This window comes from Mastomys coucha, unplaced genomic scaffold, assembly GCF_008632895.1.
Source record: "Mastomys coucha isolate ucsf_1 unplaced genomic scaffold, UCSF_Mcou_1 pScaffold21, whole genome shotgun sequence".
Classification (NCBI taxonomy): Eukaryota; Metazoa; Chordata; class Mammalia; order Rodentia; family Muridae; genus Mastomys; species Mastomys coucha.
In genome coordinates this window covers 175,417,126-175,429,894 of record NW_022196904.1, presented here as the reverse complement: position 1 = coordinate 175,429,894, position 12,769 = coordinate 175,417,126, and the positions used below count along the sequence as shown (strand labels likewise).

Here is a 12,769-nt window from a genome sequence, read left to right as displayed (position 1 = left end):
CAAAGTCACAGGAGGAGCAGGGGGGTGAGGGGGGAGGCTTCAAGTACCCAGAAAAGTGTCTCAATCTGCGCCACACTGCAGATCACCAAGGCATGTTGGCTCCAGAGTAAGGACAATGCTATCTTAACAGGGGAACTGGAGTGACAGCCCTCGTGACATTGAGTCATGTTCTTATTCTGCCAATAGCGTAAGTCCCATAGGTCCTTTCCCTGTCCCCAGGGAAGGACTGTGCGTGTCCACACTGATGGCGAAAGAGCTGTCCCTTCAGGTGAGAGCTGGGAAGACTTGTTCTTTGGCCCTCAGTCTTGTCAGAGAGGTCTTAATCCAAAGGACTGTATGAGTAGTTCTCAAAAGAGACAAAGCTTTTTGAAATCCCCAGGTCAGGAGAAAGGCACATGTACAGCCAAGTGCTAATGATGCCCTGGCCTTTGGGATAAAACCAGAAGACCCTCTAAAACTGAAAAGGAAGGAGAGAACTCCATCTGAGACCAAGTTCCTGAAGGCAGAATTTTATAACCCACATTTTGCAACAGTCATTCTGTGAGCTACCTAATCTACCCACCAGAGTACAGGGACAAGAGTGAAATCATTTACCATGCCAGCTTCTGTGTGCCAAATTTCTTCACAAAATCATAGCACACACTAACCGGCAGGGTACTGAAGCCAGGGACCACAGTCCTGTGTTTGGATGGCAAACCTTTTCCTGTAGTAGCGACTGATGCCACCCAAGCACAGGTGATTTGGTCACTGAGAACTGAATGGGGCATGTAAGGAAGATGCAGGCCAGAGAGGGAGCTTGCAAGAAATCCCTCCACTCCCGGTTTTTCTGGTCCTGAAATATCATTAGCTTAGTTGGTAACTAAAAAACCCAAGATCCTACGGAAGGATATCTCCTACAATGTATTTTCTTAGGGCATTGGGTGGATTTTCTGAGACAATGCTTAAGGACCCAAATCTCACTGCCTACAAGATGGAAGAGGTCTGGAGCAGACAGGATAACACCAGTCTTTCTACATCAATACATTCCGAGAGAGAGTTGCCAGAGAGTTCCCCACATCTGACACCACCCCTCCCCCCCAAACCTCTCAAAAGTACCTAGGAAAGTATGGTGGGCTCATCAGCCCTCAGAGAAAACAAGGAGGCCCTGGTCTGCAGAGCTCCTAGGGTCAGGGCTTGGAAGGGATCAGAAGCCTTCTTTAAGGCTGTATCCTCTCACATGCCCGTCTCTGCCAAGAAAAGATGGGCAGAGGACAAAGAGAACTGGAGTTAGAGGGTGTTAGGTTCGTGGCATGCTATGGCTTCAGGAAAAAGAGACAGCTGCAGGCTGGACAGAGAGCGGGACATGAAGCATTCTGTAGCGTAAATATGCGGAGAGCATCTGGCTGACTGGCATGTGCCGCCTGCACACTTGGGTGTTAGAGGAGTCTGCCTCATCCTCCTCCAAGCCAACCCAGCCTGGTCTGGCCAGGGACTAAGGTCTGAATGATTGCAAGGATAACCAACTCTTTTTTTGTACTTTTCCTTTTCAGTGGCTTCTCCTTCCTTGCAGTACGCCCCGACTCTGTTCCCTGACTCGGCTCAGCTTGTAGCTCACGCAGTTGGTGTGGTTCCTTCTTCCCATGGCCCCTAGGTAGGACCTGGCTCTCCTGTGGTAGGCAGGAAGGGCTGGGACTGGCAATCAAATAAGTGATATAAAAATTTGTTCCAGGCTGTTGGTTACCTCGGTGCTGCATTGCTACCACACAGTGAGCCCCGCACATGGTTTCAGAGCTTGGTCCCCGGCACCCTTGTTAAAGTACTCCCAATACTTAAAGATATGACTCAGTGGTAGAGTACCTGTCTAGTATGCCCAAGGTCATGGATTTAACAAACAACGAAACACCCCAGGCTACTTTTGCCAGAGAGGTTAGCTCAGGATGTAAATCCCAGCCTGCTGAAGCAGGGGAACTACCATGAGTTCAAGGCTAGCCTGGACTGCACAGAGAGTTTCTAGGCAGTCTAAGTGACACAATGAGATTCTGAAAAACCAACCAACCAAAACAAAACAGTTGTGGTGATGGACACTATAATGCCTGCACTTGAGAAGTGGACCCAGAAAATCAGAGACTTAAGGTCATTCTCTGCTGGAGAGAGTTCCAGGCCAGCCAGGGCCACATGAGAACCTGTCTCATGAGAGAAAGAGAGAGAGAGGGACAGAGAGACAGAGAGTGAGGAATAAAACAAAACAGACACTCTTGCTTCCCAATCCAACCAGGCTGTGTTCAGTTAGTTTATCAAGAAGGTGAGGGAAACCTGGACACACAGCGGCCACTGCCCATTGCAAGACCCCCTTCAAAGAGGGGGCAGAAACTGGAGACACTCACTAACCCAGAACAAAGAAAGGTGCTTACCGAAGAGCAAGGTGTAGACCTTGGAGGAGGGAACCAGCGTGATCCCGTACAGGGCTCCCACGTGCAGCAGGGCCATGAGGATGATGTTCCTCCAGACGTACTCCAGCTTGGGCGGGGGCCCCTCCTCATCCTGGTAGCTGGGGTCGTGTATATCTTCTTTCATTTCGGGACGGATGTCTTCTTCCAGGTAGAGGGGCACCGTCTTCGGCTTCTCCCGTCCATTCTGCAGGTTTCCGAAGGGAGGCGCTGTGATGGTGGTGGTGGTGGTGTAGGAAGGAGTCATCTGTGAGGACAAGCAGTGAGAATTGGGTGAGCAGACTCCAGAAGAAGGCACTCCCCTCTGGCATACAGCATTAGGGTGCATTAGAGGTCCAATCCCTACTCCAGGGCCTGGCTTAATTAAGGGTTGGTGGAAGGGAAAGTCAGCAGAAACTGTATAGATTGGTTGTCAAACCTCCAGGTGAACCTCTTACAACACTGGCAAACCTAAGAAAGCCTCACATGTACACATAAAGGTACAGACAGAGCCAGATTATTCTTTTTTTAAAAGATTTATTTATTTAATTATTTATTTGAGTACACTGTAGCTGTACAGATGATTTGTGAGCCTTCATGTGGTTGCCGGGAATCGAATTTTTTTAGGACCTCTGCTAGCTCTGGTCAACACTGTTCGATCAGTGAAGTCTCTGCTCGCTCAGGCCCAAAGATTTATTTACTATAAATAAGTACACTGCAGCTGACTTCAGAGGCACCAGAAGAGGGCATCAGAGCTCATGATCTGATTATGAGATGAGATGATGCCCCTCATGATGGGTGGTTGTGAGCCACGATGTGGTTGCTAGGATTTGAACTCATGACCTTCGGAAGAGCAGTCGATGCTCTTACCCACTGAGCCATCTCACCAGCCCCTGGTTACTCTTTAAAGCTTGTGAAACAAAAACTTGGAATTCAAATGTCCAAAATGCTATCCACATCTCTACCAATTGATGGCAGAACAAAGTAGAAATAGTGATCCAGGAGTTTTCAACAGTCTCTCCCTTACCTACAGGACACATACAGGTCCCAGGAACATCAACTCAAGATCCCAGTGCCCTAAAGGGAAAATCGTTTGGACTGAATTCGTGTACTAGTTCCCAACAGAGCAGACCAATCCAAAGTGAGGCTGTCACCAGAATTGTTAGGGTCAAACCCTCCAGCAAGCTAGGCTAGGTCATCTGCCATCTGTCCCAGCATACTAATTAAAGAGACCATAGTGAAGAGCATGAGACAAATTTATTTCATGTGGCCATATTGTTACTATGGAAATTGAAGTTCCCTTTTTGAGTTTTAGTATGGCTAATGAAAGAATTTAAAAGTAGTCACAAACGGAAACTTAAGGACCATTTTATTAGATTTTGAAAGAAAAACAGCAAAGCAGGCAGGCTGTAAATCTCGGCAGCTACCAGGAGGAAGAAGATGGAGACGATGGGAGAAAAGGCCCCAAGTTAGGGTCCAAGAATGCATCAGGTTGGCAAGCTGCTGCCTGGTGGAAGACAGGGGTGTTGAATGCTCCAGAAAACAAGGGAAAAGCCTACACTGTCTGGGAAAACTTGTTTAGGGTTTTGGTTGCTAACCAAAAAAAGAGAATGAAAAAAAATTACTCTTTTTGAGATAGAACTCAGAAAAATGGGAAAGCATAGCAGTGTTGCATTGAAGAAGTTCTGTAAGCCGCTGTGCTTCAAAAGGACTTCCAAGAGGCATGAGTGCATTATAGCATTAAGAGATGTATTCTTACCCAGGCAGTGGTGGTGCACGCCTTTAATCCCAGCCTGTGGGAGGCAGAGACAGGCAGATTTCTGAGTTCAAGGCCAGCCGGGTCTACAGAGTGACCAGAGTGAATTCCAGGACAGCCGGGGCTACACAGAGAAACCATGTCTTGAAAAATAAGAGAGGGGAGGGGTAATTCATTCTTGGGGACTAGGCTCTATAACGCTGTATTTTGACTGGCTGTCGTTTTCTGTAATGGTCTCTATCTGTAGCAAAAAGAAATTTCCTTGATTTGGGGTGGTGATGGTGAGGACTACACTTATATTTGGGTACAAGGGCAAATATTTAGAATGTAGTTAGGAATTATATTTGCTTAGTAAAGTGCCAGTTGTTCTTCTCCAAGACTCATGACTTCACTGGTCCTGGGTAGTTAGCTGTTTGAGTTGCCAGTACCAAATATGATTTTCCTCTTATTGAGCTGTTGGGTTACTACCAAGGTATGTGTGCCACTACTGTATTCTTAGGGCTATCATGCTATGCTGGTCATTGTTGCGGTTCATAGGTGTCGTACGTAGTTGGACAGGACCATTGGTTATTTCTACCCTTTGGAAGCTTCCATGGCACCATGCAGGACCATGGAAGCTACTCCTCGGGGAACAGGCTTTCAGGTCGGTTCCAACTCAGAGGTCTTTGAGCCCTTTGTCTGAAGTGCATAGCATCTTTAGTAGTAGACACTTGCCTTCCACCCTTGGGAGGTATTCAAGGACAGTAGCAATAGCCTAGAATGTTTTAGGAGTCTTTTGAGTGACTCTGACCAACAGTTCAAAAGAGGGATTTATTAGAAGTGTTTCGATGAAATGTTTTAAAGTTTTGTTTTAAACCACAATCACTAGTCTTCTTAAACACAAATGTCAAATATCCTGAGAAAGGAATCAGAAACAATACCGTCCATGACAGTCTCTCAAGAGGAAATGAATGAACATTTTTAAATCATTGAAAAAAGAAATTAGAGAAGATATCAGGAGATGTAAAGACCCCCTGTGCTTATGGATTGGTAAGATTAATACTGTGAAAATGGCCATCCTACCAAGAGCAATCTATGAATTCCATGCAATCTCCATCAAAATTGCAAAGCAATTCTTCACAGAAACCAGGAAAATGATCTTAAATTGATATGGAAACAGAAAAAGGAGGAGAGGGAGAAGAAAGAAGGGAAAGGTGGAGAAGGGGGGAAGGAGGGAGGAAGAGGAAGAAGAGGAGGAAGAGGAGGAGGAAGAAGAGGAGGAGGAGGAGGAGGAGAGTCCTACATGACAATAGAACACAAACAAAACAAAATAACAAACAAAATCTGCTGGAGGTATCACCATCCCAGATTCCAAGCTAGACTACAGAGCTATAGAATAAAAAGAACATGGTGCTGGCATAAAAATAGACACATTGACTAATGGAATAAATTTGAGCATCTACGTATAAGTCCACAAACCTAAAGCTACTAATTTTTGACAATGAGGCCAACTATACACATTTGAGAAAAGACACCATCTTCAACAAATGGTGCTTGGTCAACCTGGATGAAAAATAAATGAAGCAAAATGCTTATCTCTCACCCTGCACAAAACTCAGCTCTGAATGGATCATGGAGTACAACCTATGAGCTAATGTCCTAAAACTAATAGAGAAAAAGAAATTCAGAATACACTTGAACTTGGCACAGGAAAGGACTTTCTGGGCGGGCCCTCAGTATTGCAGACATGGCAGATAGGACACCGTGAAACTAAAAACTTCTATACATCAATGGACACTGTCTTTGAGTAAATAGGTAGTCCAGAGTCTGGGAAAAATGACTATCAGCTACACATCTGACAGAGGGTTAGTCTCTAGAATATACAAAGAACTCAAAAGCTAAGCATTTTAAAAATTTTCTTTAATCCCAGAACTTGGGAGGAGAGGCAAGGGGGTTCTTTAACTACAGGCCAGCCTAGTCTACATACTGAGTTCCAGGAAAGCCAGGGTCACATAGACCTTTAGTTATTAAAAAGTAATAAATGAAGAAAAAAAGAGAAACAAATCAGATTTAAAAGTGGGACATGGAATGAAACATAAAGTTTTCTTTTTTTTCTTTTTTCTTTTCTTTTTTCTTTTCTTTTTTCTTTTTTTTCTTTTTTTCTTTTTTTTTTCTTTGGTTTTTTGAGACAGAGTTTCTCTGTATAGCCCTGGCTGTCCTGGAACTCACTCTGTAGACCAGGCTGATAAAGTTTCCAAAGATAAAATCCAACTACTCCTTTTAACTCTGAACATCTGGAGAGATGACTCAGCAATTAAGACTAATAGTCGCTTTTGCAGAGGACCTTCTTCAGCTCCTGGCACCCACAGAGCATCTCATAACCATCTGTAACTCCTGTTCCAGGGGATGAGATGCCCTCTTCTGACCTCTGTGGACACCAGGCATGCATTTGATGCCTATGTTACAGACAGCATACATGAAATGAAAAAATAATAAATCTTTAAAAACAATTTTTAAAACGTTCAACATCCTTAGCCACCAGAGAAATGCAAATTAAAACAGCTTTGAGATTTCATCTTACCATCTCATCATCAGAATGGTTAAGATAAAAACAAACAAACAAACAAACAAGAAATGATGACCAATTTTGGCATGGCTGTGGAGAAAGGGGAACACACATTCACAGCTGATGGGAGTGTGAACTGGTGCAGCCACCATGGGAATCAATATGAGGTGCCCCCAAAAAAGCTAGAAAAGGGCTGGAGAGATGGCACAGTGGGTAAAAGCACTGCCTGCTCATCCAGAGGTCCTGAGTTCGATTCCCAGCAACCACATCGTGGCTCATAATCATCTGTTATGGGATCTGATGCCCTCTACTGGTGTGTCTGAAGAGAGTGACAGTGTACTCACATACATAAAATAAACAAGTAAAATTTTTTAAAAAAGCTAGAAACAAGCTGGGTGGTGGTGTCACATGCCTTTACTCTCAGCACTTGGGAGGCAGAAGCAGGTAGATTTCTGAGTTCGAGGCCAGCCTAGTCTACAGAGTGAGTTCCCGGACAGCCAGGGCTATACAGAGAAACCCCGTCTCAGAGAAATAAAAACCAACCAAACAAAAAAACAAATTTTAAGCCAGCTATGGTGATTCTCACCTTCAATCCTAACATTTGAGAGCCAGAGGCGGGCAGATCTCTGTGAGTTTAAGGCCAGCCTGGTCTCCATAGCAAGTTCTAGGTCACTCAGGGTACATAGACCATCACAAAAATATTTTAATGCCTACTATTTAAAGGTATTTTTGATTAACATAAAGCAATTTTTAATGAAATCTCATTTTCTCTTACCATTGACTACTAAAGAAACTGAACCAAGATAATCCAGGCCTGATGTTTTTCACAGCTGCTCTAATGACAGTAGTGATCTTCTGCCCCTTAGATGCCCTCATGGTTAATTACCAACACAGCTCAAATTTTCTTCCAAGAAGATGCCTACATGGTTCAGTAGGATTTAAGTTTACAAAGACTAGGCTTAGCACACAAATGATAGCCACCCAAGTGGTTCAGCAGGACCCTAATGGCTCGGGAGAGCTCGCCAAACAAGTAATCCAGTGTTCCCATTGAACAAATTTCGGAAGTTCAAATTAGCTCAGAATGAAGCTGAAAAGCCTGGGAAAAAAACGTCTCACTGAGAAGAGAAGGGGATCCAGGTCCTGAAGAGCAGTGGCAGAAAGCAGACAGTGCTAGCCAAATGCAAAGGGAAAACGTCTCTGGTTTCCTCTCTCAATCTTTTCTCAAAGCCAGGGGAGGGATTTCCAACAGGGCCAAGCTTCTCAGGCTCCTCAGAAAAGAGCAGAGGCAGGGCAATGCTGGGTCAGTGCCAGGCAGGACCACACCGTGACCAGAACTACTTAATCACACCTATCTCTTGCCTTCTCTTAAAACCTCAACCTCATATCAGGACTCTGACAATGATGTTTAGTCGTCATTGGATTTCCTGATCCTCGTTCCAATGTGGCCGCATTGAGTACATGCCAGTTTCTGCTTTTCACCATTAATTTGACTCTTTTAATTAGCTTCTTGAGACGAGGTAGCTGAACCTGGCTTGTTGGGACACAGTGTGTGACCCTAATCCAGTCACACACTGCCCAGTCATGCCAGCGCATCTTTGTGAGTATTGCCATAAGGGTTATATTTAAGTAGAAGGAAAGAATTACGTAGAATTAAACAGCCCTAGCCAGTTGTGATCTGTGCTCTTCCCTGGCACCAACCCCATGCTGTCAACACTGCGAACGAAGTCTCTTCCTAGAAGGCAACCTTTCCGTTCCCTTAGCATGGGAATCCCGGGAATGTTTTTAACTCTTCCAGGTTTGTAGCCAAAGGGAAGGATACCATTGTGTGTTTAGACTATCTCTATTCCTGCCAGGGCTATATAGTGGGACCCCCTAGAGTGAGGCTTTCCCCTAGAATTCTGGTATGAGAAATGAGCCCGCCTGGGTAGTACTGGGAAGCTACTTAAATATCAGTAATGGAGGTCATTGTGCTTGGACCCTTCTTTAAAATAGCTTGTAAAACCATGGACTAAAGTTTCAGGATTCTGATTACTGGCCCAAACCAAAACCAACCAAACCAAATATCGGATTCTGAGTCCTACATCTGGTCCTAGGTGGAGATGTGACATGCCGAACTGCCTGGCAGGACTGAGACGGGGTAAGACAGGGCAGAGGTCCCTCCATCTTGTATTCTTGCTGAGGTCATTTCGGGTTTGTCTAGAACTAAATCTCATGGATGGGGAATTCTATGGCAAATTACTCAACTCTATTCTAGGAACCCCCAGGCCAAGATGCCCCATCTGGCTTATCTTAGTTTCCGTTAGACCACAGGCTTGGAAGGAATTCCCTCCAGCTAACTGCTTATCTTAGCTTCTGTTTGCTTCTGAGAAGGAGCAGGAGCAAGATGTTAGGACCTGGTTTCTGCCTTCAAACCCTCTGTGCTCTGGACTTCTGATGCTATACTTCAGGCTTGAATACCTGAGTGTAGTCTCAGCCAGCTGGAATAAAGAATTTCAATTTGCTATAAGCTGTGTCTGAGTGGTGAGCTCCCCGTAATAAGACACATACGTGTCAAATACTTAGGTTTTTGTTTGTTTGTATTGTTTTGTTTTGTTTTTCCTGGAGGCTGAGTATCTGTATATAGCCCTGGCCTGACTGCCCGGGATCTCATTATGTTTCAGGCTAGCCTCTGCTAGACCAGGATAACCTCCAATTTACAGAAATCTGCCTGCCCCTATCTCCAACATGCTGGAATTAAAGGCATGCGCCACTACACCCAGCTGAATCTTATTTTGAGATTATCTAGCCCAAGGCTTTCAAAACCATCCCTTTCTATAAGAGGCAATCTCAATGCCCTGTTGCTCACCTAGTTAGGTAATTATTCCTCAGAGAGAGAGTAGGATTTAGATAGACTCCCTGATAGACAGGCAGACAGAGAGAGAGGCCAAGGCTAGGTAATAAAAGGTGGCGAATGTGAGTGTCCAGCATGGACAGCTTCTTCCTCACCTTTCTAATTTAAGATTTAAAACCTGTCAACTTAAAACAAAGGCCTTGTTGACTTTTGTCTCCCTGCTTATGACTGACAAATTCATGGCCGGGTCAGGTCATGTTACACAATGTGTTAAGCCAATTAACAATGCTGTCTTTTATCACAGCAGTAGAAACACCAAGATATAGTGCTTGCTGCTCTTGCCCTGGCTGTCCTGAAATGTACTTTGTAGATCAGGCTGGCCTTGAACTCACAGACATCTGCCTACCTCTTCTTCTCGAATGCTGTGATTAAAGACTTGTGCCACCGTGCCCGAGCTAGGTTAGCATTAAGAAGGGACAAATACCAGATTCATTCTCTACAGGGTCCTCTGTTAGCTCCAAGGTATTCTAGGGAGGATACCACACTCACCCCAGCCCTATGCGTCTGAAAGACTCTCATGATTTTCCTAAACCACAAACACATGCCCAGCATCAATATTCTCTTTTTTAATAAGGATATTTCTAATAAGATTAAAGATGCAGCAGTGATCCCTGCTTAAGCTAAAGCGTATGTGATTTTAACTTACTCCCAGCCAGATCTAAACCCAGAACTTTCTGAAACTCTCAAAAACAGCACTATGAACTTTGTTTACAGTAAAAACATGTCTTAATGCCCTTGTGACCTAAAACAGTAAGGGCACCTTTCTTTAAACCTTGACTTGGTTTTGCTTTTTGAACCTCATCTATGCAGAACTGTCCAAAGCTCCTTAGACGGTACTCTATGATCTCACTTAGTAAAAGAAAAAAACTAAGTTCTGTAAAACTTCTTTGAATGGTGTAATCCCAGAAGCTACTGAGCTTGTTTATTGGCTGTTGTGAAGTCATTTAAGAGTGGGCTCTGGCTTTCTCAGCTGATAGCGCTCCTGTGGACATGGTAAACGTTCCTAAGACCTTCTGCAAGAAATGTGGGATGCGCCAACCCTACAAGGCGACACGGTACAAGAAGGGCAAGCATTCTCTGTATGGCCAGGGAAAGCAGCATTATGACAGGAAACAGAGTGGCCATGGTGGGCAGACTAAGCCGATTTTCCACAAAAAGGGTAAAACTACAAAGAAGATTGTGCTGAGACTGGAGTGTGTTGAGCCCAACCACAGATCTAAGAGGATGCTGGCTATTAAGAGATGCAAGCATTTTGAATTGGGAGGTGACAACAAGAGAAAGGGCCAAGTGATCCAGTTCTAAGCCGATTTTGTTATGAAGACAATAAAATCTTGACCTTTTACCCCCTTTGATTGCAGTGGGTCTTTTGGGAGGGAATAAATGAAAGCTTCCAGAAATTAAAAAAAAAAAAAAAAAGAGTAGACTCTCTTGAGAAGCCCTTGTTTATGTCTGATATGCACTGTCCTCTTCTTAAGCATGTCTGTCTGTCTATCTGTCTGTCTGTCTGTCTGTCTCTCTCTCTCTCTCTCTAAGCTAAATCCATATTGAAACAATTTTGTTGTTGCTTTTTGAGACAGATTCTGCCAGAAGTCTCACTAGAGAACTCACTATATAGACTAGGCTGGCCTCACAGAAGTCTGTCTGACTTTGTCTCCCGGGCCCTGGGATTTCAGATGTGCCCAGCATTAAAACATTTTCTTAACAAGCTCTGACTCACCTGGCATGGTGGCACATGCCTTTAGTCCCAACACTTGAGAGGCAGAGGCAGGCAGAACTTTAAGAGATAGAAGCTCACCTCGTCTAACACAGAGGGATCCTGTCTCAAAATAAATAAAAATAAAGTACAATAAAAATAACCTCCAACCCTGCCTCATACAGATTCATTTTGAATTCCTTTTCTGCCACAAAGTTAGAAATTCTTGCTTCCTCTGAGTAAGGGGCCTTTGATTGACAAAGACTCAGGCTGCTATGACTGACAACCTGGAGCTGCATACCCGACCCTCAGGGCTACTGACAAAAATTGTGTATGGTTTAAATTGATGGGCCAGTCATGGTAACAGTGTACACACTCCCAGTCCTCAGGTGGCTGATGCAGGAGCATCATGGGTTCAGGCCAACCTCAGTGTCATATAAAGGGCCTATCCCACAATGCACAAATGAGCAACTTTTGATGTTTCTATGTAATATTTTCAGATCACATTGCCATCAGGGAACTGGAGAGGCCGCGCCTACCATACTGCGAGGGTGTGGCCTGCAGCTTTTAGGTTTTTCCCTGGTGCTGGGTCCTAGGCAAGTTCTCAGAGTTACAGATGTTGCATCAGTACAATTACCTCTTAGATATATCCTCTACTTAGGTGGGGAGGAGTCTCTGGCTAAGTACGTCAAGATCTCAGAACTAAATCACAGTTTGACCAGTTGATTTGCTTTGAACATGTAAGAGCATTTAAGACACATGTCAACTAACATTAATTCTACTTCAGGCAGAAGCTGCGTGGAACAGAACAGGCCTTCAGAAAACACCCTTGCAATGAAGGACTGCTGTGAAAGTCTGACAAGACCAACATTCCAAGGTGTTTCCTCCTTAGAGTCTTAGCTCTGAGACACCCAAGATTCACTGTGAAAAGGGAATCTTTTAATTTCTAAAGAAATGAGCTTCCCACCTACCAGCTACTCTTGTATATATCTCATTTTCAGACACTGGAACCTGTAAATACCTGCAAAAGTGGCTTAGTATAGGCCAGGACATGGGTTCATTTGTAGCCCTGGGGAAGAAAGACTCCAATTGGGTCAACCAGGGAACCTGTCAATGTTCAGAAATTTCCAGAACAATGTTAAACAAAAGTTCTTCTGCCTCTTCTTAATAATCCTTTACAGAGCTGCAGAGAAGGCTTAGTTGGGGAAAGTGCCTACGAGGGAGTGTGAGGACCTGAGTTCGAGTTCATAGAGACCACTTTAAAAAGCCAGCAACAGTAGCAGAAGTATCTGTCTGGACACACACACACACACACACACACACACACGCACACACACACCACACACACACAGAGGGGGAGGGAGGAAGGGAGAGAGAGACAGACAGACAGACTTATGAAGCCACTAAATTGGAAAATCAAGCCGGGCGGTGGTGGCGCACGCCTTTAATCCCAGCACTTGGGAGGCAGAGGCAGGCGGAT

General features: G+C 44.5%; 2 protein-coding genes across 2 annotated transcripts in view; one reads left to right on the top strand and one right to left on the bottom strand.

The window, feature by feature from the left end:
- The window catches only part of LOC116103891 (acyl-CoA desaturase 3), a 27,595-nt gene that overhangs the window by 12,928 nt on the left and 1,898 nt on the right, over positions 1–12,769 (bottom strand). Inside the window, exon 2 of the mRNA XM_031390418.1 lies at positions 2,391–2,673. Within this exon, the coding sequence (XP_031246278.1) occupies positions 2,391–2,673 (283 nt within the window). The remainder of the gene's footprint in view (positions 1–2,390; positions 2,674–12,769) is intronic.
- On the top strand, positions 10,587–10,929 carry LOC116103892 (60S ribosomal protein L36a-like). Its single transcript, XM_031390419.1, has one exon. It carries the CDS (start codon positions 10,587–10,589, stop codon positions 10,896–10,898), a length of 312 nt encoding a protein of 103 aa, XP_031246279.1. The 3' UTR covers positions 10,899–10,929.

Bases quoted from the DNA above. Each gene is read 5' to 3' on its own strand.
- LOC116103892 (XM_031390419.1), top strand. From the start codon at position 10,587: ATGGTAAACGTTCCTAAGACCTTCTGCAAGAAATGTGGGATGCGCCAA.